This window comes from Saccopteryx bilineata, chromosome 7, assembly GCF_036850765.1.
Source record: "Saccopteryx bilineata isolate mSacBil1 chromosome 7, mSacBil1_pri_phased_curated, whole genome shotgun sequence".
In the NCBI taxonomy this organism is placed as follows: Eukaryota; Metazoa; Chordata; class Mammalia; order Chiroptera; family Emballonuridae; genus Saccopteryx; species Saccopteryx bilineata.
Window position 1 is genome coordinate 25,988,917 of NC_089496.1, and position 25,680 is coordinate 26,014,596.

Consider the following 25,680-nt stretch of genomic DNA (forward strand, 5'->3'; position numbering starts at 1 on the left):
CCTCAAGGCTCAAAGTACAGACGGGCGAGCCCGGACCCGCAGGTTAAATCCCGGGTTCGTGCTCGTGGTAGCTTTGTCCAGGGCGCACCCCATGCTGTGCAGAGGCAGTTTGCTGCTAGAAGCTGCGCAATCCCACCTCCGCTCCTCAGATGAACTGACGGGAACTTCAGGAGGGCGTGTTCAGAACCTGAACTTCAGGTTTCTGAAATGCAGAAGGAAGTGAGCTGGAGAATTGCTCCATGACAGTGGGAGGACGGATCAATGAAGATCTCTAGGATTCCGGGCACAGGACCTCATCTGGCCTTCCTGTCTGCCTTCAGAATGCTGAATATGGTGGACGCCCAGGTCAAGCTGTTGACTGGGTGGGCTTGTGAATCTTGGATAGGCAGGGCCTTGACGGCCAAGTTGAGGAACTTGAATTCTGTTGTACCCAGGGGGCATGGAGAAACCGTTGGAGAACAGGGCCTAGTGGGTGTTTTAGAAACATCAGTAGGGAATAGTGAGAATGAATTTAACAAGGGACAACAGGCTTGCCTCTCCTGGAATCAGGAAGAATAATTGGAGGCCTTTGTTATAGTAATCTAGAATGAGATACATGATGGTAATTGGAGAAGCACCGGTGATTGTTTCCCAAAGTCCTTAGAACTGTAGGATTTTTGTGAATGTTCAGGTGGAGACGGGTGGGCCGTACTGGTAATGTTGAAAGTTGCTTGGATGTGGGCAGTGGGTGGTGACGGAGAGGGACAAATTAAGAACGGTGCCTTGGCCTGACCAGATGGTGGCGCAGTGGATAGAGCGTGGGACTGGGATGCAGAAGGACCCAGGTTCGAGACCCCGAGGTTGCCAGCTTGAGCACGGGCTCATCTGGCTTGAGCAAAAAGCTCACCAGCTTGGACCCAAGGTCGCTGGCTCCAGCAAGGGGTTACTCGGTCTGCTGAAGGCCCATGGTCAAGGCACATATGAGAAAGCAATCAATAACAACTAAGAAGTCGCAACGTGCAACAAAAAACTAATGATTGATGCTTCTCATCTCTCTCTCCGTTCCTGTCTGTCCCTGTCTACCTCTGCCTATGTAAAAAAAAAAAAAAAAAAAGAACGGTGCCTTGGCTTGGAGAATTCACGAATATGGGAACAAAAATATTAATATTTTCTATCAATATAAGTAGAAAAATGGAGCTCATTGAAAGCTTTGGTTTTCATTATGATGTTGCAGGAGAAATATTTCAGTTTTCTTCAAGCAAAGTGTCAAACGTCGTGTCTGTCATGATCATCACCTTCCGGCTCTGAACTGAGTCCAGATAAGTAAATTTATTTGTTTATTGTTACATTGGCTCTTCGTGAAGATAACCCTGGGTGATGTGACTTGTGATTCAATACCAAAGGCAATGGACAGCTAGCTGGGTTCCATGGTTCTGAATGTTTAAAATTTGTGTACTGCTTCCTGCTCTAAAGAGAAACATCATTTCTTTGAACTTTCAAACCCTATCAAGCATTGCATAACTAATGACTTACAGTTATAAACTGGAAAAATAATTCCATTTTTTACGTGTAAAGAACTAGAAAAGGTTTTAAAAAATGCCGACAATCTAAAACAAATGAAAAGACAAGGAAGTTCACAGAAAAATAAACACACAGCTCCTAATTATCTGAAAGTGTGCTTAACCTCACTTGTAATGAGAAAATAAAAATTAAAACACCGCAGGATATTATTTGTTATATAATTTACAAACATTTGCAAGTTTGACAATAAAACATGTTGCTGAAGCTTTGGGGAAATTCTTAACACAATTGCAAAAAGTTGCATTGCGTCAGTGAGTTATAAAATATCTGTTAAACTTAGAAATGCACTTACTTTTGACCTACATTTTATCTCTTTTGATTCACTTCCAGGAATTTATTGTACAAATATACCTGCTCACATATAAAGTATGCACACAATTACTTATTGTAGCACTTTGTATAATAGCAAATAATTGGGCTGATTAAATAAATAATGTCATGTTCAGCAGCTATAAACAGGAATTAGTGAAATTTTCTTTGTAATGATTAGAAAAATGTCCAAAATGACCTTTACAGCCTTGGCTGGTTGGCTCAGTGATTGAGTGCCAGACTGGCATGTGAAAGTCTTGGGTTGGTTTTCCCAGCCAGGGCACACAGGAGAAGCAACCATCTGCTTCTCACCCCCCCCCCCCATACACCTCTCTCTTCCTCTCTCTTCCCCTTCTACAGCCATGGCTCAAATAGTTCAAGCAAAGTTGGCCCTGAACATGGCTCCATGTCCTTACCTCAGGTGCTAAAGTGGCTCAGTTGCCAAGCAGTGGAGCAGTGGCCCAGACAGGCAGAGCATTGCTGGGTAGGAGGCTTGCTGGGTGGATCCTGGTCAGTGCACATGGGGGAGTTTGTTTCTGCCTCCCTGCCTCTCACCTCATAGAAAAAAGAAAATGATCTTGAAATGAAAAAAGGAATATACAGAACTACTGGTAGTCTGTTATCTTCTGTGAAGTAAAGGGGTGAAAAAGAATATGTATTGGTGAACGTTGCAGGTTTGATCCTCGGTTAGGGCACAAACCAGAATCAAGCAATGAATGCATGAGTGGGTGGAACAACAAATCGATTTTTCTTTCTTTCTCTCTCTCTCTTTCTCTCTCTCTCTTTCTCTCTCTCTAAAGTCAACAAATAAAAATTTTAAAAAGAGGCCTGACCTGTGGTGGCGCAATAGGTCAAGCATCACCCCGGAATGCTGAGGGTTGCCGGTTCAAAACCCTGGGCTTGCCTGGTCAAGGCACATATGGGAGTTGATGCTTCCTACTCCTCTCCCTTTTCTCTCTCTCTCTCTCTCTCTCTCTCTCTCTCTCTTCTCTAAAATGAATAAATAAAAATAATTAAAATATATTTTTAAAAAGTATATATTTGTATCTGCTTGTATTTATACAAAAAAATTGGAAAGATACACAAGAAACTAATAAATAAGTTTCCTGTAAATGGGGCAAATGAAAAGACTTCTCAATGTATGCTTTTTAATATCATTTTGATTTCTGAAACAAGTGAGAAGAAACTGCCATGAAAACAATGACCCACATTTCAGAAGCAAATGCACCACACACACACACACACACACACACGCACCCACATATACACACACGTGGGGTGAAGCTGCTGTTCCTGCTATTCAGTCAATACCAACACTAGGCACATGTGTTTCAAAGAACGGCAGACCTCATTGATCACTCTGCCCTGATGACTAACCAGATGTGTTCAAGTCCATTCAGTGTCCGTTATTCTCGGAATGGTGTGTGGTGGGGCCATGGCAGGCTGAGAGGGAAGGAACATCTCTTAGCATTTAGCATATAGCAATATTTGATGATCACTTACAACTACTTGCTCAGCATTGAAGACATAGTGGGAACAAGATACCCTTACCTTTGGGGAGTTTACATTTTCTGGGGAAATATATTTTGGCAAGGAAGAAAGAAGAAGGAAGATAGGAAGGAAGGAGAGAAAGAAGGAGCAAAGGAGGGAGGAAAAGAGAAGGGAGAAAAGACGTTTTGTATTCTTTAATGAAATCAAGTGTGGCCACAAATTCCCCACTTTAAATTACTCATTTATTTTTTTGAGTAGAATTTTTAATAAGAACAACATGAAAGCTGGTACATAACATAATGAACAAAATAAAAAATAAAGACAAAGTTCAAACAAAAGGAATTTATAGACAAATCCTCTAGAAGGAGGGACTGAGACACTAGTCTCGAAAACTTATTTTACATTAACCATTACTGCAAATGACCTCTGAGACAGAGGGTTACCAACGTGTATAGAATAGCCAGAATTTCAGACAAATATAGTGCGTCTGTAAAGTCATGGTGCACTTTTGACCGGTCACAGAAAGCAACAAAAGACGATAGAAATGTGAAATCTGCACTAAACAAAAGGAGAGCCCTCCCAGTTTCTGTAGGATGATGTGGCAGCATGTGCGCATGTGCAGATGATGATGTAACACCGTGTATACAGCGGAGCAGCCCACGGCCATGCCAGTCGAGATGTGGACGGTACAGAGGAAAGTTTAGTGTGTTCTGTAGCTCGCCAAATTCAAATCCATGACCAAAGTGCAACGTGAATATTGGCACCTTTATAACGAAGCACCACCACATAGGAATAAATAACATTACTCGGTGGGATAAGCAGTTGAAGGAAACTGGCAGTTTGGTGGAGAAACCCCATTCTGGTAGGCCATCAGTCAGTGACGAGTCTGTAGAGGCTATACGGGATAGCTACCTAAGGAGCCCTAAAACATCTGTGCATGAGCCCACATCGAACTGCACTGAATAGATATGAAACTGGGAGAGTTTTCCTTTTATTTGGTGCAGATTTCACATTTCTATCATCTTTTGTTGCTTCCTGTGACCGGTCAAAAGTGCACCATGACTTTACGGACACACTGTAGATGAGACAAATGAGAGTTCTCAAAGTGAAATTGACTCCTCCTATTTCGCAGACCTGAGTACAATTTTACATACAAACAAGGCAAATACAATACAGACAAGAGCATGACACATAAATAAAACCCAATTAAACCCAATAATAGAGTTGCAACTTGGCCCCCAACACAACCTACAACAAACACAGAGCATAATAGTTAACACGGCAAGACCTTGAAGAACAAAGAAGTTCAGGATCCAACATTCTATTCTAGTTAAGTTTAAATGATTGCTCCTTTACATATTCCAATTTTAAAGCAACACTATCCAATGGGGGGGGGGTGTTAGAGGATATGCCTTTTGACTGACAGAGAATTTGATGGGTAGAACAGGATTGATCATTGACCGAGAGAGGGTCAGGAATGAAGCGTGAAGGAGTCCTGGGCATAGGGAAGTTCTGACCATTTTTCATTACTGTGACAAAAGTTCTTGAGGTCTCAGAAGTGCTATTCTCTGACCATTGAGTGTGTTTAGGCTTGATGTCTCCCCCAAGGCTGAGACGATTTAGCAGCTTAAGGGAGTGGATTTTGGAAAAGGTGGAGTGTATGTTAAGAGAGTAAGGCCATAAAGATGAGGTGAGTGACTAGATTCCTGAGAGTGTCTCGCTAAGGACAGGCATCCCTGTCGATAGATGAACCACCCTGTGAGTATGAGGGGAGTCCCTTAGATCAGGTGTCCTTTAGTCTAAGGGGTATAAACCCAGAGGTGGCAGAGTCTTCCAGCCTAGCGCCAGGGCTTGTGAGAGCGAGAGTGAGGGTGAAAGCAAGTCGGAAGACTGCGTGAGAGGGACCGAAGGGTCACTCACCAGAATTGAGGATCGGTGTGGACTGAGAAGTTGGCAATGGAGAGGAGAAATTCCCGATGTCTGGAGTCCTCCCTGGCTGCCTCAAGAGGATCATGGGGGCCTCCCTGGCTGGCTCAGAACGGTCACGGGAGAGGGAGCCAGTGCAGGTTGGTCCCGTGACACCGAGCGGATTTGAAGGTTCGCTCAGGATGAGCTGCCACTGCCTGCTGCTCTCTGAGTTGCTAGCCTGAGAGGGTCAGGACCAGGGCACCACTCTGATCCTGCCTACATAGGACCCTTCCGGGTTTCAGCACTAAATGTTAGGTTGCCGAAGGAAGGACACACAAAGCCTCGAGTTTTATAATTTATTTATGCATCTGCTAACAGAGGGACTGAGACCCTAGTGGCATTAGGTGTATGGGAACACAAACCTTTCTAGAGTTAGAGAGGCTAGCCTGGAGGTTAGCCTTTGATGGGGAACCCTGAGGCGAGTTAACATTGAAGGGGAGCCCTGGGGTGGGGTGATGGTTGATCACTAACCAAGAGAAATCTTTAGATAGGTAATAGGAGGAGAGCTACCGGAACTGCCCTGGAGCCAAACACTTGAAGTTTTTTCTGGCTAATTGAAGTTTTTTTAAGGGGCCCTGGACTCAAACCTAATAGTGAACTTATTCTTTTTGCAGTTATAAAAATTAAGACTAGTCTCTTTTCTTGTTTTCTCTGCCTTTTTATAGAATAAAAATTTTGAAAACCGGGAGCGGAAAGGTAAGAGAGCTGCAAGAATTCTCCCAGTCCTCCTCCTCTCACGGTGGATATCCTTTCACAGAAAGCCGAGTGAGTAATGAAAATGACAAGTAGCCAGAGAAAGGTGATATGGGTGGTGTGGTGATAAGGGCTGTTAGCTCTTCATTGCTTTACCAGACAGACATTTCCCAGGCTATGCAGGTTGTGACTCCAAAGAAGGGATTCAAACTGAGCAAATCAAACTCTAAAAAAAAGGGATCAGCCTTAAATTAGTTATCACCAACCAACTGTATATAATCAATACACAAAGTGAGAAAAAATATTCTAAAATAGCTTAAATTTTATTTTCGTTGCTCCTTGTATCAGGCATTTGTGTTCACATTCACCTGTTGCACAGGAATGGAGGTTTTATATATAAAAAACAAAAGGCTATTCACTGTCACCGAACTGGATCTCAGATTAAAAGGGATTAAAACACTCACATACACACCCATGACCTATATCCACCCAGGGGTGGCATATTCCATCGCAATTTCACCCCTTTTGAATGGCAACCTCTTCATAACCAAATAGTTAAACTCAATACATGACCACAGTAAGAACACCATAAGTAAGTGCACAGTATACTTATGATGAGATAAAAGAGAATCCTTCATGGCCCAGAGGCCAGAGTTTATTTTAAAAATTCGTATTTCTAAGACAAATAATACATGCACTTATTAACTTATATATACTTTTTTCCAAATAAACCTTTAATAAATACAATAAAAAGCAAGTTTATTTTATGCCTCCTGTATTCTGGTACTTCTAATGAGAGTAGCTTTTGAGTTAGTCATTGTTATAATTTAAAACTAAAATATATAAGGTTCTTGGTTTTGGATTCCTAGTGAGTAATGTTTAATCTTGCTTTATTCATCTATGACTTAACATTTTTCCTGTGGATAATGGAAACAGCAAAAACCAGTAATTATTTTTAGCATCAAGTAGTTCCAATATACATTAGTAACAGACTATTTAAAAATATAAATAAAAACACAGGCAAAATGGACAGAGGCTAAGTTTAAGAATACTTCTGCAATTTACATGGAAAAGCCATTACACGATTCATCTAAAAGCAGAAATCTAACTAATATACGAAGCAAACAAGAGAAACTATACATTAGGAGAAAGAGTAGTTAACAAGGTCCTGATCAGTTCCGTGGCAGTGGCTGTTTGTGACTTTGAACATCTGTGAAATGTTAACAGTGTCAATACCTATCCCTCTGGGCTGTAATTAGGATTAAATAAGATAACGAATGGGCAATTTTTAGTGCACTGTCTGGCACATGGTAAGTAACTGACCAACATTGTGATGATAATAATGCAGAAGATGGGAAAGTCTGAGACGGGAAGTGCGTTTTGGGAAGTTACAATGGAAAGCCTCTCTCAAGGGCTTAAGTTGGTTTGACAGGAGGTGTGCTGAATGGAAAGCATGCTCCCCTATGACGCAGGCGCCCTTGGCCTTGAACCTAGCATTGCTAGGTTAACCATGTGGTCCTGACTTCAATATTTCCTGATGAAGTTCACAGTTCAACAAGGGCGGCTTGACCTTCCAGCTCCAACCTTTTATCTCTTCTTAGTAGGCAGGGTTGGCTGCCGCTAGGAAGACAGCTGATAGAACACTCATACTAACTGAGAATTCGAGTTGCCGTATGTATAGTTGATTGCTTTATTTTGTTCAAATAAAGAGCTCATCTACTGTCAGCTTTTAATGAGAAATGAGAGACATTAACATGGCCATGCCTGCCTGTCTCAAGGAGACCCACACAAGGAAGCAGCCACTTTCCCACTGTCCCTGAGGACTGGCCTTGAGAATTAAACACAGACAAAACTTGGATTTTAGTTAGTCTTTAATATAACTCCAACTCTTCAATGGTAAACAATGATGGAAGTATAAAACATCCAAACACATTATCAGTAGTTCCGAACAGTCACAGTGGTCACACTGTTGGGGGCAGAAGTCACTCACATTTTAAGGAAATAGGATCTACCCTGTCTCAGTGGAATCCATGCTCTGGCGGTTGGAAGGAACAGGTGAGGCTTATTCTGTGCAAAGTGTATTCATTTTATCGAAAGCAGCTTTCTTCTCTTCCCTTTACTTGGCATTAAAAAACAACTGTTTATTCCTTTTATGTTAAAAGTGCTACAAGAACTGAAGGGGCTTTTCCTTACTGAAATAATTACCTAGACAAGTCATCCATTTACGGCTCAACTTTGCTGGGTAAGTTCCCTCAGAATTAGCATAGAAAATGAGTTAAGAGAAGGCGGCACACTTGTGTACTAAAAGTAGAATTTAGAGTTCACAATACAGGGCTCTGTGGTACAAAGTGCCCACAAGCAGCTTTCTGTCATACACCGAGGCCACAGAACTTCCCTGGAGGACAGATCCGTTGTTGGCATAAACTGTAGTCACCGTAGGCTTCTCTGATAGAATATTCTGGATGCGGAGAACCTAATCAGGAAAGACCAAGGGTTACTATGGAACCACCAGACACCATGTAACTCTGTCACCAATAATCCCTGTCTTCCACAATGAAACAATGATTAAGAGGACATGATGTTGAAAAACAGCAGTTACCAATCCTTTTTAATGTTTAAATTAAAGTACTTTCTTAAACCTTCAAAGAAAGTACTTTCTTAAACCATCTAGTTATTTCATGCCAACACAGGATTTAGAGTTATTACAGTAATTGAGCATTAATAGAAATACTTCCACACTAATGTGCTTGCTTTTACACTTCTTTAGCTTGAACAAAAGTCATATCATGTGGTGAGTTGACAATAAGCCAGGTATTTAAAAAATTGCCAGTATACCACATAGGGAGGCCACATGTCTTTATAAAAATGCCTTTGACTAGCTGCTACCATAATTTAATACATCAAAAGATTACCCTTCTAAAAGTATTTGAGCAATGTGAAATTCTGCTGATTATTGGCTTAAAGCAATTGCAAAATCACTACATTAGTTTACTGTATTATTGGTTTAAAAGGACTAAACAAACCATAGCTGTTTATTGTATGATTAGTTCAAAAATACTTCAATAATTAATGTTGAAAAACAAAAAATATAAAAACCTCTGATGAAGGAGGATTGTTCGGGTCATAAATGAAGAGCTTCTGGCCATTAGGATGACAGCCCACCAAGATGTCCCCCGAGGAAGGATCGATAGATAAATTATCCACCAATGTATCCAACTTGAGTACCTTCCAAATGAAAAAATGTCAATACCTAAATGACATGAGAAACTTGATTAAATAATTTAGAGCTAACCTGTCCTGCCTCTATGCATGCGGGGAAATTACACACACCTCCCTGCTTCCACCCCTTTAACACCAATATTGATTAAAATAAATTCAATAAAAACTGATTTAGAGTCACTTTTCATCCTCCCTGAAATTAAGAAAGTTAGGATGATAATCAATCACTCTAAAAAATGAACTCCTTTTCCCTTAAAAGATGCACAGTGAGCAGTTAGCGCAAAGAACTCATTCAAAACAAAATAGGAAATTCTTAATCAATCTAAAATATGTGTTGTCAAGCAGGAAGAAAATAATAATGGTGTGGAACCCAATTTCTACCTTCATTTATTATTGAAAGAACTGACAACGTGCATAAATCTTCATTTCAGAATTCATCTATTAGTCTTTTCAATTGTGAAAATTCTTACTGGAATTCATCAGGTGCTATCGGCGCCTCATGGAATGGAATCTACATCTGATTCAAATATCACTCCCCACCCACTGCTGCATTTCACGGTCGGAACTCCTAACTGCTGGCACAGGAGACCTGGCCTGGTATCAGGTGGTAATATTTTAAAGCCCAAAATAGCAACACTGGCATCTATACTGTTTTCTAAGGGACTTACTGCAATAATATAGTATAACTATGTAATTCCCAAGTATAATAGATTAATGTTGACTTTATATATAAAAAAAAAAGAAACTTTTTACCTTCAGGTGAGTTAAATTCATATTAGGATGCTTTTCCAAAACATGAATTTCATGAGCCAACATATCAGCAACATAGATGTGCCTTTGCAGAAAGGACACGCTGGTTAGTGCTCCATGACAGTATGAAGTTCATTAACACAGTATGCAAGAGTAAGTCTTAATAACCTGCCACAAAGTTAATCAATGATGGGCCCTCAAGCAATGCTTAATAAAGGTCAATTTTTATTTAAAAGTAGCTTCCAAATCAATTCAGTGTTGCTAAAACAATCACAGAATTGTTCAATTATTTTTCAAAAGGTTTGTAAGGAAAAACAGGACATCATTTTGAGTACAGAGTCTGTGATCTTTAGTCACTGAAAGCACAATAAAACAATGTTTGGCTTTAGAAAAATAGTTTTTACATTTCACAATATAAGTTGATATTCTAGGTATCATTTCCATATTATGGTACAGAACACATTTTACTAGAATATTTATTAATTCTCATACATATTTAATAAAACTTATTAACATATTGGAAATTTTAAGAGTAAGAGCTAAGTATCTATTCAGAACAATCTGTCTAAAGGGGAATTAATGGGCTATTTTACGGTAATTTCACTCATTGAATTGCCTCTTTCATGGCAACTGTTCTATAAAGCAATTATCATGTGTAAAGCCATGGATTTAGCATTATGACAGACAGAAATATAAAAAAGACACAGCCTTTTCCCTAAAAAGTGTATAGTATTTTGGAATGATGAGACTGGTCTGTATACAGTAAACAAAGAATGCAGCATGACTGGTACCGTAAGAAATACTTCAGGTCTCGAGACCGAAGAAATAACCTAATGCCTGAGGACACAGAAGGGCTCCCGAAGGGAGGGGCATCAGCTGTGATACAGACCTAGAGACCAGCTTTGAGGATATGAGGACAAAACACCTTCAAGTCAGAAGAAAACTTGTGAGGGAAGGCTCAGCGGCAGGAATGACAGAGTGCACGTTTGCAAAATAATGAGTTCTTTAAAGCATGGAAAGAATCAAAACAATGGAAAAGAGGGGTTGGAGTGAGCCTATTAAAGAACGTCCACCCTTTAGCCTGCCTTGATTTAATAAGCAATTGAGGTCCATTGAATTTCTAGAATAACAAAAAGGCATAATAACAAAAGGTTGTTCCATTCAACAATTACTGAGCATTTGTTTTGCACCTGGCAGGGCTCAGCATGAGTCAAAGATGAAGCCGACAGAGCTCCCTCTTTTGGAGGCTCTGAAAGGCTAGTGGAATACAGAGAGAGAGAATGGGCAACAGTGGCAGAAAATGGAAGTGGACAGAAAACAAGCTGGACGATAAAATCTAACTCTGGCCAGAGAGGGTGAGAAAGTAAACCAGGCAGATGTCAGAGGAAAGGGAAGGGGTGAGAGTGGGGGACAGACAGCTGCACAGGTGGCACCAACAGGACCTGCTCACTGTTTAAAAAGGAATGGAGCAAGAGAAGGAATTTAAAGCCGAAATCCCTTTTGTTGTTATCATCATCATCATCATCATTTTAGTTTGAATGACTGGAAAGTTTGACTCAGAAAGATGAGCATTGGAAAGAAAACCAGATTTGGCTGGAGAGGTACGAGTGGGTAAATTATAGACAATTTAAATGAAATGATTACACATTCATTTTCTGTATCCAACAAGAAAGAAGAAATTGTAACGTAAAAATAAAGACATTTAGTTGTCAAAGACTGCCAAATTTATTTCATGCAATATTTGTAGTAATCATTCAGAGTGCTAAGGCAGTAAAAGGAAAAGTTGAACATATAAAAATAGTAAGATGTTTATGGAAGGCAATTTGAAAATATCCACTAAAGATATTTAAGGGTCTTACTCTTTGAGCAAACAGGTCTGTTTTAAGGGTTTTTCTACAGAAACATTTGCACAAATGTGCAAAGAGGAGGGGCACATTAGCACCACATTTAGCCAGCACCCAACTGGCATTTGAACCTGGGTCTGTATGACTCCCAGATGGGAAGATTTTACTATTATACTATAATACTACCCTAGGGAGTTTTTCCTGAAGAATTATTTGGATAAGCTTAAGTGATAAATAAAAAAAATACAAAATATTTTTATAAATAGTTTTTATATAAAAAAACCCCTACATATCCATCAACAGAGAATTAGATAAACTTGTTTAGAATCATCCTTATAAAGGGATACTATACAGCCAATAAAACAATGAGATATTTATTTAAAAGAAAACACCTACCTGATATTTTGATACATATATATAAATATGATCCCACTTAATTTAAAAATTACATTTATAAAATTAGATTATATAATATATACCAAATTTTAGATACTGTATGTAAACATGTAATATATAAATATAGTACATATAATTACATAATAAATATATTACCTATACATATGTAATCATATTTCACATATAATCTATTATATTAAATATCATATTCTCTATCAAAAATATCAAGTAAACTATTTCCACACTGGAAAAAAAAAAAAAAAACAAGTAAAGAATTTGCCCATGACCACAAGTGAGAAGAAAGGAAGTTACTTTTATAAGGAATCATACTTTTTATTAGGTGAAATATTGATCCCATTTGCTGAATCAAATCCTTCTGCTACCACTTTGACTTCCTCTGGACTATAGTAAACAACATTTGTCCAGTGTAAGTTCAAGTATGTTTCCAAATACTTTAAGAAAGGATCGGAGAAATAGTGGTCATTGGTGGCATAGAAATGCGCAGGTCCAACAGCTACGATATCATTCACACTGAAAGAGAAAGATGACGTAAGAGAAATAAAAAAGTCAGGTGGTCATCACATGAAAGATTAGAAATTCAGAAGGTTTACACACAATATGTGATTTACTTTTGAGTATGAGGCTTCCCAGGAAAAGCTCAGCTAAAATCACACGGCTATAATCATATGCAATCTACGATAATGCCATTTGCCAAAGAACAATTTTGTACGGTACCAGGTAACTTAAAGACACGTCATTTAGTAATTAAGGCAGGATGGTTATAAAAGAAAAAAAGGACTCGGTGCCAACAGTATTTTCTTTACAGCAAGAAATGTAGGGTTTAACGACACTGTGTAGGGACACAGCTATGCTTTGTCTAGAGCTGGATAAAGAGCCTCCTGAGCTGGTGAGCTGGTTGGGAAGCCAATAACATTTACCTAGCTTCCATTTACTCAGCGGCTGGGTTTTTCTGAGTTTCTTTGCTTAGTTATTAGTCAAACTAAGGTTGACTGTTCAATTTTTACTTGACTCACAAAGCCAACCAGCCGAGAATGAACAGGCACTCAATAAACATTTGCGGGGAGATGGATGATGAAATTGCCATTGTATAATGCTTTATGTGAGAGATTTATATGCTAAAAACAATTACATTTTAAAAACCAGTTAAGCAAGGGTGTTATTAAATTTAAATTCCAATTACCCGATGCAAAATTTTCTGGAAGAGCTGCTTTCTTCTTTGTTAAATGAAAAACAGAGCTACAGGGTAGGTGGGTCCCATCTTTCTGAAAGAGCGCCATCATGCAGAGGCTGCCTGGGTGGTATTTATGTTCCTATTTATTATGAAGTGCATTTCTGGAAGAATGATTGGAAGTTACATGCTTCCCTAGATAGGGAAGTAGAAATTAAAAATATCCATCAAGTTCAAACTTTAAAGAAGCGGTAGGCTAATGCAAGCTGAGCCAGGGAAGTACACGAGTCTCTTTTAGTCACATTATCAACCAGCTGTGTGTTCTTAAAGTAGTAGCAACCCCCTTTCAATCCGAATTCCTCCAGTTCTGTAGGGCCATTAGCCCGCAGCTACCAGTAATCCTGTGAAAGCACTTTGGATTAGTCCCATACAAAGCACACCAACTCCGTATAAAAGCAGGCTCCTCTTTCCTCAGGACGGGGATTATTGTTAGTTGGGTGATGAGTCATCTGAGATGGAATGTGACGGCAGGAAAAATCCTGAGGTTTGTCTTCTACTCCCATGATGGCCCTGAAAAGCATCTCCCCTGCTGTCCAGCATTTCATCATTCCTCAAGGGAATCCAATTAGAAGACTGATTATGACAAGGAGGAACATTGACTTTCCCTGCTCTACAAAGAAACTATACACACACAGAGATGCATGTTTTCGTGTGTGTGTGTGTGTGTGTGTGTGTGTGTGTATTTAAGGTGAGAGGACCACCATGGGGAATACCTGAAAATGCTAGAGATAAATTTGAGAATGAACAAAAGGACTAAGTACCTTGGAAGAAGCTCATGTTTGATTGTTTTTAGATGCAAAAGAGAATTATCTTCTTCTTCAAATTTAAAAATTTCCACTGTATTCTTAAATTCTGGGTGGTTTACAACAAAGAGATAAACGGTGTCATCTGAAAAAATGGAAAGAGCAGCCGTTAATTTACAAGACACAACCATAGGACCTCTGGGCAGACTCTGACATTTAAATACCACAGGCAAGGAAAGGGTAAATGTCTAAGCTGTTAGATGACCTAACAGATCATTCTTCTTCCCTGTCTTCCCATCACTGTTTGCTGGTGTTATTTCTGATCATTGGTCCCCTGACCTTTAATAAAAGTGTTTCCCACTCCACATACAGAATTCATGAATAATCTGTTTATAGTTTAATTCAGAAATATAGTTCTTTTTAAATGCAATGATCATAGGTATATAAAAAGGTTATGAAATCTAAACATTCTTGCAGGTGTTACTGTAAGAAATTTCAAAATGTAACATAACTTACAGTTAGCTGAAGAGCAAATGATCAACTTCATTGTATGAAGAATACAAGAATAATTCACGATTTAATTGTTCTTTTAGTATGGATATAATCTGAATCTATTTTCCACAGTCATTTACAAACCATTGTAAGTTTCTTCATGTTGGTCACTCATCAGCTCTTACCGCTGTCTATGAACGTGCTGATACCATGTGGATTAAATGAAGCCAAATTAAACCCACGGCTAATTCTTAATTCCAAGGCCCTCGGGTTTTCATCTTTTAGATCCATCATTAGTATTCCTCCAGGCTTATCTGGCGCAAAACTGTGGAGTCCAGGACATTTTAGACCCTTTTCAAAACAGAGGAAAAGGTTAGATATAACAGCTTAAGTATTTTTATGGACTAACATGGAGACTATAAATAAAAAATAAATAGAGAGTTTGGTTAAAGATGGTGGCACAAAACTATGAACACAAAGAAAGCAGAAATGAGACAACAGAAAAAATAATAATTAGGAGCTAAAGATCTGAAAGATGAATAATAACTGATTTTTCTGAGTTAGGCAAAGGACTAGGAGTTTAGTCTCTTCAGAGGGTCATCAGAAGGGTGATAGACTGGGAGATCCAGGTAGAGCTGAGGGTGGAGATGTGCGAAAGCTTGGATACCAACCATCAGCCCTCAAGCCCACACCTGGCACTTTGCTTCTACAGAGCCAAAGTCTTGGTGAATGGAGCCAGTCAAGACTCCCCTCCTTGTCTCATATCCCACATCCAATGCATTGGAAAATCCTTTGGATTCTACTCTGAAAACATATCCCTTCATAAGGATGTGAACCTCTTTCACCACTTCCTCCATGACTGCCCTGGTCCAAACCACCACCATGATTATGGCAACAGCCTCTTAACTGGCCTTTCTGCTTCTGTCCTTAACTCCCTGCTGAAATCTAGTCTCACATCAACATCCAAATTTTGTCAGATGGTTTCACACCTCTGATAAAAACTCTCATTTCATCCAGAGTTCAAAGTGAAAATCTTTACAATAGCCCAAAGGCCCTATATCTGCCCTGGTCACCCTCCTTCACCCTACCCCACCCCAAACACTCCATCTCTGTGCCCGCACTTCCTGTCCTCACTCATGTTGTCTTGACGTGAGTTGATGCTCTTCAAACAAATCAAGCATATTCTCACCTCAGGGCCTTTATACACACTGTTCTTCTGCCTGCGAATGCTCCCCACTCCCGAGATTTAGGGCTCCTTCCCTCAATCTCTTTGTATCTGCACCAAATGATACTTATTGCCATTTGACATACAAATGGCAGCCTGACTCCACCCTCACCAGAGCTGTCACTTTCCACTGCCTCATTTTACTTTGTATTTTGTTAAAGTGCTGCCATTATCTGATATATATTTTCTGTCTCTCCAATGGAACATGAGTTAGTACTTTGCCTTATTTGTTCACTGCTAGAACCCAGACCTGGATCAGTGAATGGCACACAGGCTGCCCTTTCTCCAATGATCCCAAATGTAACCTTTATCATGCACTAGGTTCCTGTTTACACATTGGTCTGTTTGGGGACTCATGCCTATCCATAACCCACTTTTTAACCCTTTGGGTAGTACGAACATTCATGTAGGTCCTTGTGCCTCCTGACCATCCAGAGTATGACTATACAAAAATTTTTATTTTAAAAATGTGTAAGGCACTTGGGCTGTTTCCCGATATTGGCTATGGACAAGTAGATTAAAAAGCTGTGGTACATATACACAAGGGAATACTATGCGGCCGTAAAAAAGAAGGAAATATTACCATTTGCGACGGCATGGATTGACCTGGAGATTATTATGCTAAGTGAAATAAGCCAGACAGAGAAAGACAAATATCATGATCTCACTTTATGTGGAATCTAATGAACAAAGCAAACTGAGGAACAGAATAGAGGCAGAGGTGGGGTCACAGGGAGCAGAGGGACAGCAGTGACTGTGGGGGATGAGGGGATGGGATCAGAGAAGATGAAGGGATTAGTGAAATTATAAATACATAACACATAGATACAGATAACAGGACAGCAAATCCCAGAGGGAAGGAGGGAGGGAGTTAGGGGGAGGGGGGCAAAAATGGTGTAATAGGGGACAAGGGGGCAGGGGTGAAGGAGTTATATTGAGTGGGACACTTGAATCCATGTGAACACAATAAATTAAAATTAATAAACAATTTAAAAAATAACAAAACAAAAAATGTGGACGGCAACATTTAAAAAAGGCAAATGTATGTTCTTGTTTCCATAAGTTGGTTATCAAACATAATTTAAGTTAATAAAACTGTAACTAATTGCATTTTTTGAAAAAAACTCACTACTCAAAGGGTTAATTACTATAGCTTTATTTATAAGATATGAGATATAGATACATAGATATGGTAATATACATACATGGCAAGTTCCTATATCCCACATTCATTGCTTTATCTTTACATTATAATCTTAACTATTTCCGCTCATTTATTTTCAGTGTAAATTTTGGGAATAAGTTGCTTTTCTGAATAAAACCTTATTATTAATATTATCATTATTCCTACTACAGCATTTTCTGTGTGGTTTTTCTCAGTGCATGGAAAAGCCACTGAGTTCTATACGTACTTTTTGAATCCAACCATTTCACTAAACTCTCCTCTTAGGTCTAATCATCTGTTAGTTGAATCTCCTGGATTGTTAAAAGAACAGGCACTCTCCTCTTAGGTCTAATCATCTGTTAGTTGAATCTCCTGGATTGTTAAAAGAACAGGCAATCACACTGAAAATAATGGCAGTTTTCTCTTTTGTTCTACTTCATATTCCTTCTTGTTTTCTTGTGCTATTAAGAACTCCAGTAGATTGCTGATGGTTATAGCATTTGGGGGCATTTTCTTTCTTTTCTAAACATTAATGGGAAGGTAGCTAATGTTCCACCACTTAGAATAATTTTGCTATGGGTTTCTGAAAAGTTTTCTTTTATTTCTAGTTTTCCTGGAGCTTTTAATCAGGAATGAGTGTTGAATTATATTTAATGTTTTTTTATGGCATGACTGAAATAATCAAGGTCTTTTCTCCTTCAAATTTTTTCAGCCGTATTTTAAAAGAGTACCAAAAGAAGTCTTACATTATGCACAAAATTGGGTATAAGCAAAATTCTTTCCAATTCAGAACAATTCCATCAAAATGACGTAACTTCAAGGCTGACAGGGCCAGTAAGTAGAATAAATTGGAATCACGCTATTGCTACCTGGCAGTGCCACTTCGGTGGTTAATAATCTCTATCTTATAATCTAAGCTATCTAATTATCTATAATCTATTATAATCTCTATTATCTAATAATCTCGGTATCCCAGAAAGAACAGAACAGCTGCCTGCACAGGAAGGTGTACCAGGGGTGGTGATAACTATTTACGCTTATTTTAATATCCCTATAATTTAAATAGATTTTCCTCCTGTTCAAAATTTTACTTTTTATTTTAAAATATACACAAATTTACCATCGTCACCATTTCCAAATGCACAGTTCAGTAGTGTTAAGTACATCCACACTGCCACTTAAATCTTCTTTATAGTTTACTCTATGCCGTGCAGTTCCTCACTGAGTGTGATGTTAGCTTTGAGGTGACCCTCAAAGCCAGGGGTCCCCAAACTACGGCCCGCGGGCCACATGCGGCCCCCTGAAGCCATATATCTGGCCCCCGCCACACTTCTGGAAGGGGCACCTCTTTCATTGGTGGTCAGTGAGAGGAGCACTGTATGTGGCGGCACCACAAAGCACGGCGTCACTCACGTACAGTACTACTTCCGGTGACGCAGGACGCACGCCTCACGGCTCTGGAAGCGCATCATATCACTTGATATGGCTAGCAGTGACAAATATGGAACCAGACATTGACCATTTCATTAGCCAAAAGCAGGCCCATAGTTCCCAATGAAATACTGGTCAGTTTGTTGATTTAAATTTACTTGTTCTTTATTTTAAATACTGTATTTGTTCCCGTTTTGTTTTTTTAATTTAAAATAAGATTTGTGCAGTGTGCATAGGGATTTGTTCATAGTTTTTTTTATAGTCCGGCCCTCCAACGGTCTGAGGGACAGTGAACTGGCCCCCTCTGTAAAAAGTTTGGGGACCCCTGCTCAAAGCCATGACTATGGGGTAGGGTGGGCTGAATGGGATAAACTGCTTGGAAGGAGAACAAACAACTGACACGATGTGTGAGTTATTCACTTAGATAGGAGCGTGTCTGGAAAATATTAGAAACAATGCTGAGTAAATTAGAGGAGTAAAGTGGGTTTATTTCTAAATTTGAAAAAAAAAAAAAAAAAAGAGAAAGTCATATAACCAAGGAAGAATGTAGAAAGAAAACAGGAAATTCTGTTGGCACAGTTATAAGATCATTGTGACTATTACGAGCCCCTCAGCTGAAATGGCTATACATTTCTGTGCTTGGAGAGCTCACTCCTCCAAACTGAGATTTCTTCCTAGAGGGAGAAATTCTTGAAATGGGTATGCTCTGGATCACACAAATCTCTGAGAACACATCCTTTCCAAAAAATAAAAAAGCCACTGCCTTCTACTTTACTCAGGATTTCTGCATCTCTAGTTATGAATAATTTGACTAGTAGTCCTAGTATTTTTTTTCTAAGCCTATAGGCATATGTGCAAGCAAGTGCTTCTAAACAAACCCAGAGTCCTACTAGAAATATCATTTTACTCATTCTGTTAGGTTATTAAATACAATTATTTATAAAACTATGTTTTAAACATTTTACATAAACATCGGGGCTTCTGCCAAAGCCTACAGCATTTCCTCTCCCCTCAGTGCTAACAACCGACTGCTCACTGTCTTTCATATAAAAACCACCTCGAGCCCGCAGAGGGGCCTAACCTCACTCTCATCTAAGCTGAGAGTTCTTTCGCCTCTCTCCTGTCTGACAACTATGTTCTTAGTGCTGTCACTCTCTTCTAAAAGCATCTCCAACTCTTTCTCATCCCACCTGGATCTCTGAGCCTGAAACTAATGGATGCTGAGAGGAACAAGAGTTAAGTACAGGCTGCCTTCAAAGTTAGATACTTCTTTCTCAAGGAAAAAAAAAACAAAAAACCCAAACCCATGAAGATGCCAAGGACACTTACTTCAATCCCAGCTAGAAAAGAAAGGTGGTCAGAGCATCCTCATTGGTTCACTTAGTGACAAAGGGATATTAATGTAGGCCAGCATCATACAAGCCAATCAACTTTGAATTTTTCTAATATATGAGGTTATTATTTTTTCAGCTTACAAGAATTAAGTCACAGTGAATGGTACAAATAAGCTCAGCCGATGACTTTCCACTTAGGATAGGCTACTCAGGCAGACAAGGAACAAAGGAAAACACTGGCCCTGTCTGGAAAAGTTGGTATATTGTTTGAAAATAAATAAATACAGCAAGAATATTAGCTCAAAATTGAATGTCGAATGGAAAAAAAGGTAGTGCTGCATTTAAAACAGTATAATGTAATATCAAAAATTCACAATAACGTCCAAAATATCTTTTTTAATAATACACTTTTAAAACACAGATTGCATTGGAATATTTTAGTAACACAGTGGGGATACAGAAAGCAATAAATCAATTAATAAAGACTTTTTTCAGTTCTGCATGTAGAAAAGTTTGAGGAAATTTTCCAAGATCCTGTTTGACCTGTCTTTTTTTTCAGGACATTATTTTGAAATGAGTAATTTAAAAAATAAATTACTGCTCTGCAGGCCGCATCAAATTCCCTTGTACCTCCTCCATGGAGACCGGGGAAGAAAGAAGGTACTCACCACGCTAAAGAAAGCCAGACCATTGGGAAGTATGTCAATATCTTCAGCACCAGCGTCTGCAAGTTCAAGAAGTGGATAAATGTCATGTTCAAATTCTGTTATTTGTTAAACCGAGCATAACTAGGACCTTGTTTACTTCATCAGTGTCTGCATCCTCAGGAATAGTTCAAATTTTTTTCCAAGGAACTACTCTCTTCAATAAACGTCAGTCTAAATCCCTTCCTGCAGTGAACTTCTGACTTTAAATGTTAGATGTTTTATGTTTACTCAAATCAAAGTCAAGTAATCACCACACTTCCAGCAATAATACAGAAAAAGTTGACATCTGTACACTCTTATGATGAACATCCAGATGTCTGTACAAAAGTAATTGACATCAAGGGAATAGTACTTTTAAAATGAAGGGCTCGTAGCCATTTAACCATGCAAATAGCCTCGTCCCTTCTTCCTCTGCTCATTCAGTCTGAAGCCAACACAGACATTTCTCTCATTAACAGAGATAAAAACACCTGGGATTACATATTTCCTCTCTAAAAAAAACAATGCCTGCTTGTTCTATGAGCAAAGAAACTCTCTGTTTAACCTTTAAATTTAGGCTTTAAATTACAGGAGGAAAAAAAAAACTAGCAAAAGAAAATTAATGAAAAATACCATGCACCTAAGCCATTTGAAGCTTCTAATGCTTGTCTCTGAGGCAGACTACAATTACTATTGATTGTTTATTGATTGTCCGCAGTACACTGCACATAGCACAGCAAATAATTAGACATAAGACCTTCCCACCGGTCTCCCTGTGTAAATTCCACAGGCACATAATAGCCCCAAACACTAGAAAAGAGGAATAAAAATGGCTTAGATTAAGCCAAATCATGACACATTCTTTGAGTCTACAAAATCCAATCTTCCCCTTCAAGACCTTTCTATAAGATTTCTTCAAGATTATTTTCTAGGTTGTCAAAAAACAAACAGCATCTATCAGGCCATTTTGTTTTTGATTCATGAGTTTGCATTTGGCTGGTTGTCTCCAGTTGCTGGCTTGAACAGTAAAAAAATAAATAAAAATGCCAAGAACTTGACTTTGAAAAGATGATCCATCAGCCTTTTCCTTGGAAAGGAGATATATATCAGCTTAAGCATAATATAGTGAAAGAACTTTTAACCTGGGGTCTGTGGATCCCTAAGGAGCCAAAATGGGTTTCAAAGAGTCTATGAACTTTTTGAAATTCTATGCAATGTAAAATGTCTTCTGTATGTGCAGATGTGAAATTTTCTGTGAAAAGGGTCCTGGGCTTTCAGAATATTCAAAAAGAGTCTGTGATACTCCGAAACAATTAAGAACCACCAGCCTCTTGTCCCTTGGTGGTTCTTAACTGGTAATGAGCAGGGAGGGACCAGGGGAACTCTACACCACAGACACACACACACACACACACACACACACAGAATTCTAGTTCAAGTTTTGCTTCCTGGATGCATTTACTAGGAGCTCATTTAAAATTTTTAGTTCCTGAAAAATTATTTAAGACCATTTAATTTCGATGTGTACATATTTGCACACTGAAAAAATATATACACAAAAAAATTAACAATTTTTTGGGGGGCAGAAGGGTTATGAGGCACTGTCATTTTTCTTCTTCATACTTTATGTAAAATTTTCTGCAGGTAATAGTATTGTTTAAATAATCGAGAACAATATTTTTAAAAGATACGTTCATTTCAATTACTTTGTGACTTCTTTATGTTTAATCCCATGGCCTAATTCCAAGGTTAGGGGGTGTGTCTATAGCTTTCTTTGGAACATTTTTCAGATCTGCTCCCGCACATTCATTTCTACAGCCATCACTACATGGGCTTTTATCATCTCTTACTGCCTCCTGGGGCAATTACAGTGAGGCAGTCAATTCTGGAGAAGTCTTTTCTCCAATATTAAAAGTTGTAGTAGCAGTAATAGCTACTAACATATATTGTCTACCAAGTACCAGGCTTCTTGTAAGTAATTTATATACATTATTTCATATAATTTTCATAACACTAAAAAACAATATCATTGTCTCTTATTTTAGAGTAGAGAATTTGGAGGTTTGGAAACGTTAAGCAAATTATTCAAGATCACAGACTGGAAAGCTAGGACTCAGATCCTTTTGTTCTGACTTAAAAGCATATAGGAAAAAAATCAATTGAGCATTTAATGAATTTTCTGTCAGAACCATCCCCTGGTTCCTCTCTTCAGACACTTCCCTTTGTAAATTCAACTGTGGTCAATTCCATATGTTGGCTTGGCTTTGCCCCCAAAATGCTGCTTCCATGCCTCTCACCAAGATCTTTACCAATTCATATCCTGGACTTGTCTTCAAAACCTCATGCAAAACCCTTTTTCTCCAGACGGTCTTCTAGCTTAGTACATCTGATTTTTTTTTTTAACAGAGACAGAGAGACAGTCAGAGAAAGGGATAGACAGGGACAGACAGACAGGAACGGAGAGAGATGAGAAGCATCAATCCTTAGTTTTTCGTTGCAACACCTTAGTTGTTCATTGATTGCTTTCTCATATGTGCCTTGACCTGGGGGCTACAGCAGACTGAGTAACCCCTTGCTCAAGCCAGCGACCTTGGATCCAAGCTGGTGAGCTTTGCTCAAACCAGATGAGCCCATGCTCATGCTGGCCACCTCGGGGTCTCGAACCTGGGTCCTCTGCATCTCAGTCTGACTCTCTGTCCACTGCGCCACCGCCTGGTCAGGCTTAGTACATCTGATTTTGATTCCTTCTTATTCTGTTAGCAATGACCAATCTGTGTCAGAGAGGACCAACTGCTCCCCAGTACCCATATTCCCCTTCCTCCTTTTCAGCTACAGGCAACATAGCTTCAGACATTTCCTACCCTCTCCTGCTGGCAGATGTGGCCATTTCTCTAAGTTTAGGTTAACGGGATGTGATAACATAAGATGTATGCAACTACCAGGTAAAATAAAGTAAAAATAATATTCATGTAAATTTTCTTTCTACTTCTCCCTGCTGGAAAGTGGCAACTAACCAAGGTTCTAGTCTTCTTGGAGCAAGACGGAAGCAATATGGAGAAGACAGTTGTGTTGCTTTATCAGTCTTTGTCTCAGAATAACCACACAGAACACAGTCATCTAATCACCATAGGCCATTTGCTTATCTTTGGATTATGAGGTAAGAGGAGATACATTTCTCAGTTCTCTAAATTACTTAGTGTGATTTTATAACAGCAAATTACCCCTTGCTATACCCAGTGTAGAATATCTAATATGTAATATAGCCCTTTTCTCCATTTTCTTTAGTTCACTAGTCAGTTATGTGTATTAATCACTCTTGGAGAGTGTTATTAGAAAGAGAATTTGCAGTTACTTAATCTCTCTGAGCCTTGGGTCTTTATCTATTGTAAAAAGAAAATATATCTCATGGTAGTGGCTTTTTCTTGGATTCCTATTCATAGGCAGACTATAAAGAACTTAATGACAAGGGCTACAAATGTTAATGCTTTTTAAAAAATCTCCCAAGCAGCAGTTATTGAAAGGTCTTGATTGCCAAGTATATAAAATTGTTAATTCACTCAACGGAGACCATACATTCAAAATTTTGTTTTAGTTGGGGACTCTGAATGCCAGCATTTTCAAAATCATTTAGAAAATGTTTTAAACTTGCAAGCCTCAAACAGAATTAATTAGTTCCTGTCATTATAATTTTTATTATTTAGATAGTGATATTATGTTAAACTTGAGAGTATAAAAGTTTAGGTTCTACCTATAAGATATACTGGAAAGAAATTCTGAAAATGGAATAGCGAACTCACTTTCTGTCCCACAGAAAGTATAAGTCCTATATGATATGTGGTAGATAATTATTATTTATTAAAACAGACATGATATGCTGTGATATGTACAAAGCACCCAAGAGTTGCAAAGAGTTCATTTCCAGTCATGGTAATTATAAGAATTGTGCACTCTTTCTCTCTGTGTGTGTGTGTGTGTGTGTGTGAGTGTGAGTGTGTGAGTGTGGGTGTGCATGTGTGTGTGTATTGGTGGGGTGAAGAGGAAGAGGTTGGTGGTCTTACCTCTTGGAGGGATTACTTGGCCTTAGCTCCATGGCTACTACTGTTTCCAAAGTAGAGACTAACGATGAGAACCTCTCTCTCCCTGCCGCATACAGTACGAAGTTGCCTTTGCCTATGCGGGAACGTATGCCCAGCACTCAGTTATTGCTTGTAATCAAAGGCCACCGAATAAGCCACTGTTGTTAAAAACATATAACCACAAGCTATTATTAACCATTATGCATCGCTAACATAGCATTCAACAAATGTTCCTATGGTGTGCGCTAACCACAGAGCAAAAGCCAAAAGAAAGGAAAAAAGGCACAATTCTAATTAGATCTAAAAATGAATCCCAAATGTGCTTCTAATCACTCATCGTCTTCGCTCTGTTGCCTTGTGAAGTGCCTCAGAGGCATTAAGCACTTCACAAGAGGGGCCATAGGTGACATATTCCCTGATTCTTCCCAGTTCCAGACAGCAACTCACAACACATCACAACATAAAGGTCACAAACACGGACAGATGCTTGTTCGGAATGTGAATATCGTTGGGCTTGTTTTTCTCTGACAACACCCTCCAGCCCCGCGAGCAGCGTCCGCAGTCCGTTTGGCAGTCTGTCCTACATTGTGTTTGGCTGTTCCTTATTGTCTATTCTGAGACTTGAATTCACAGAAGGCAGGCTCCACAAGGCCAAGGGCTGCTCAATAATTTGATAATTATTAACTCAGTAGCAAAAGTAACCTTAGAGATCACAGACTCAACCTCCCAACTTTTACAACATCCCTTCCAGATGCCATCTGGCTTTTGCTTAGTGACCAATTCTGAGGGGTCTCTTCGTGACAGCAGCCAGAAGGCAGGATGCACTGCTTCGTTTCTTGAGATTCCAGACAACCTTAGTTCTAGAACTGTCTGTATCATTCAGCACTGATCTGGTCCATCTAGTATTTGATACTGACTTTGTATTTTTTAAATTAATTTTTAGAGAGAGGGAGAGAGAGAAAGGGGGAGGGAGGAGCAAGAAGCATCAACTCCCATATGTGCCTTGACCAGGTAAGCCCAGGGTTTTGAACCGGCGACCTCAGCGTTCC

The 25,680-nt window shown here is 39.1% G+C and overlaps 1 protein-coding gene across 1 annotated transcript in view; it reads right to left on the minus strand.

Annotated features, from left to right (window-relative positions):
- Window positions 1-7,874: 7,874 nt before the first annotated feature.
- Window positions 7,875-25,680, minus strand: part of PON2 (paraoxonase 2) — a 28,094-nt gene continuing 10,288 nt past the window's right edge. Inside the window, exons 3-9 of the mRNA XM_066240410.1 lie at window positions 20,538-20,593; window positions 14,900-15,065; window positions 14,241-14,367; window positions 12,561-12,761; window positions 9,994-10,075; window positions 9,118-9,246; window positions 7,875-8,494 (exon numbers count right to left, since the gene is read on the minus strand). Coding sequence (XP_066096507.1) covers window positions 8,336-8,494; window positions 9,118-9,246; window positions 9,994-10,075; window positions 12,561-12,761; window positions 14,241-14,367; window positions 14,900-15,065; window positions 20,538-20,593 — 920 coding nt within the window. The 3' untranslated portion in view covers window positions 7,875-8,335. The remainder of the gene's footprint in view (window positions 8,495-9,117; window positions 9,247-9,993; window positions 10,076-12,560; window positions 12,762-14,240; window positions 14,368-14,899; window positions 15,066-20,537; window positions 20,594-25,680) is intronic.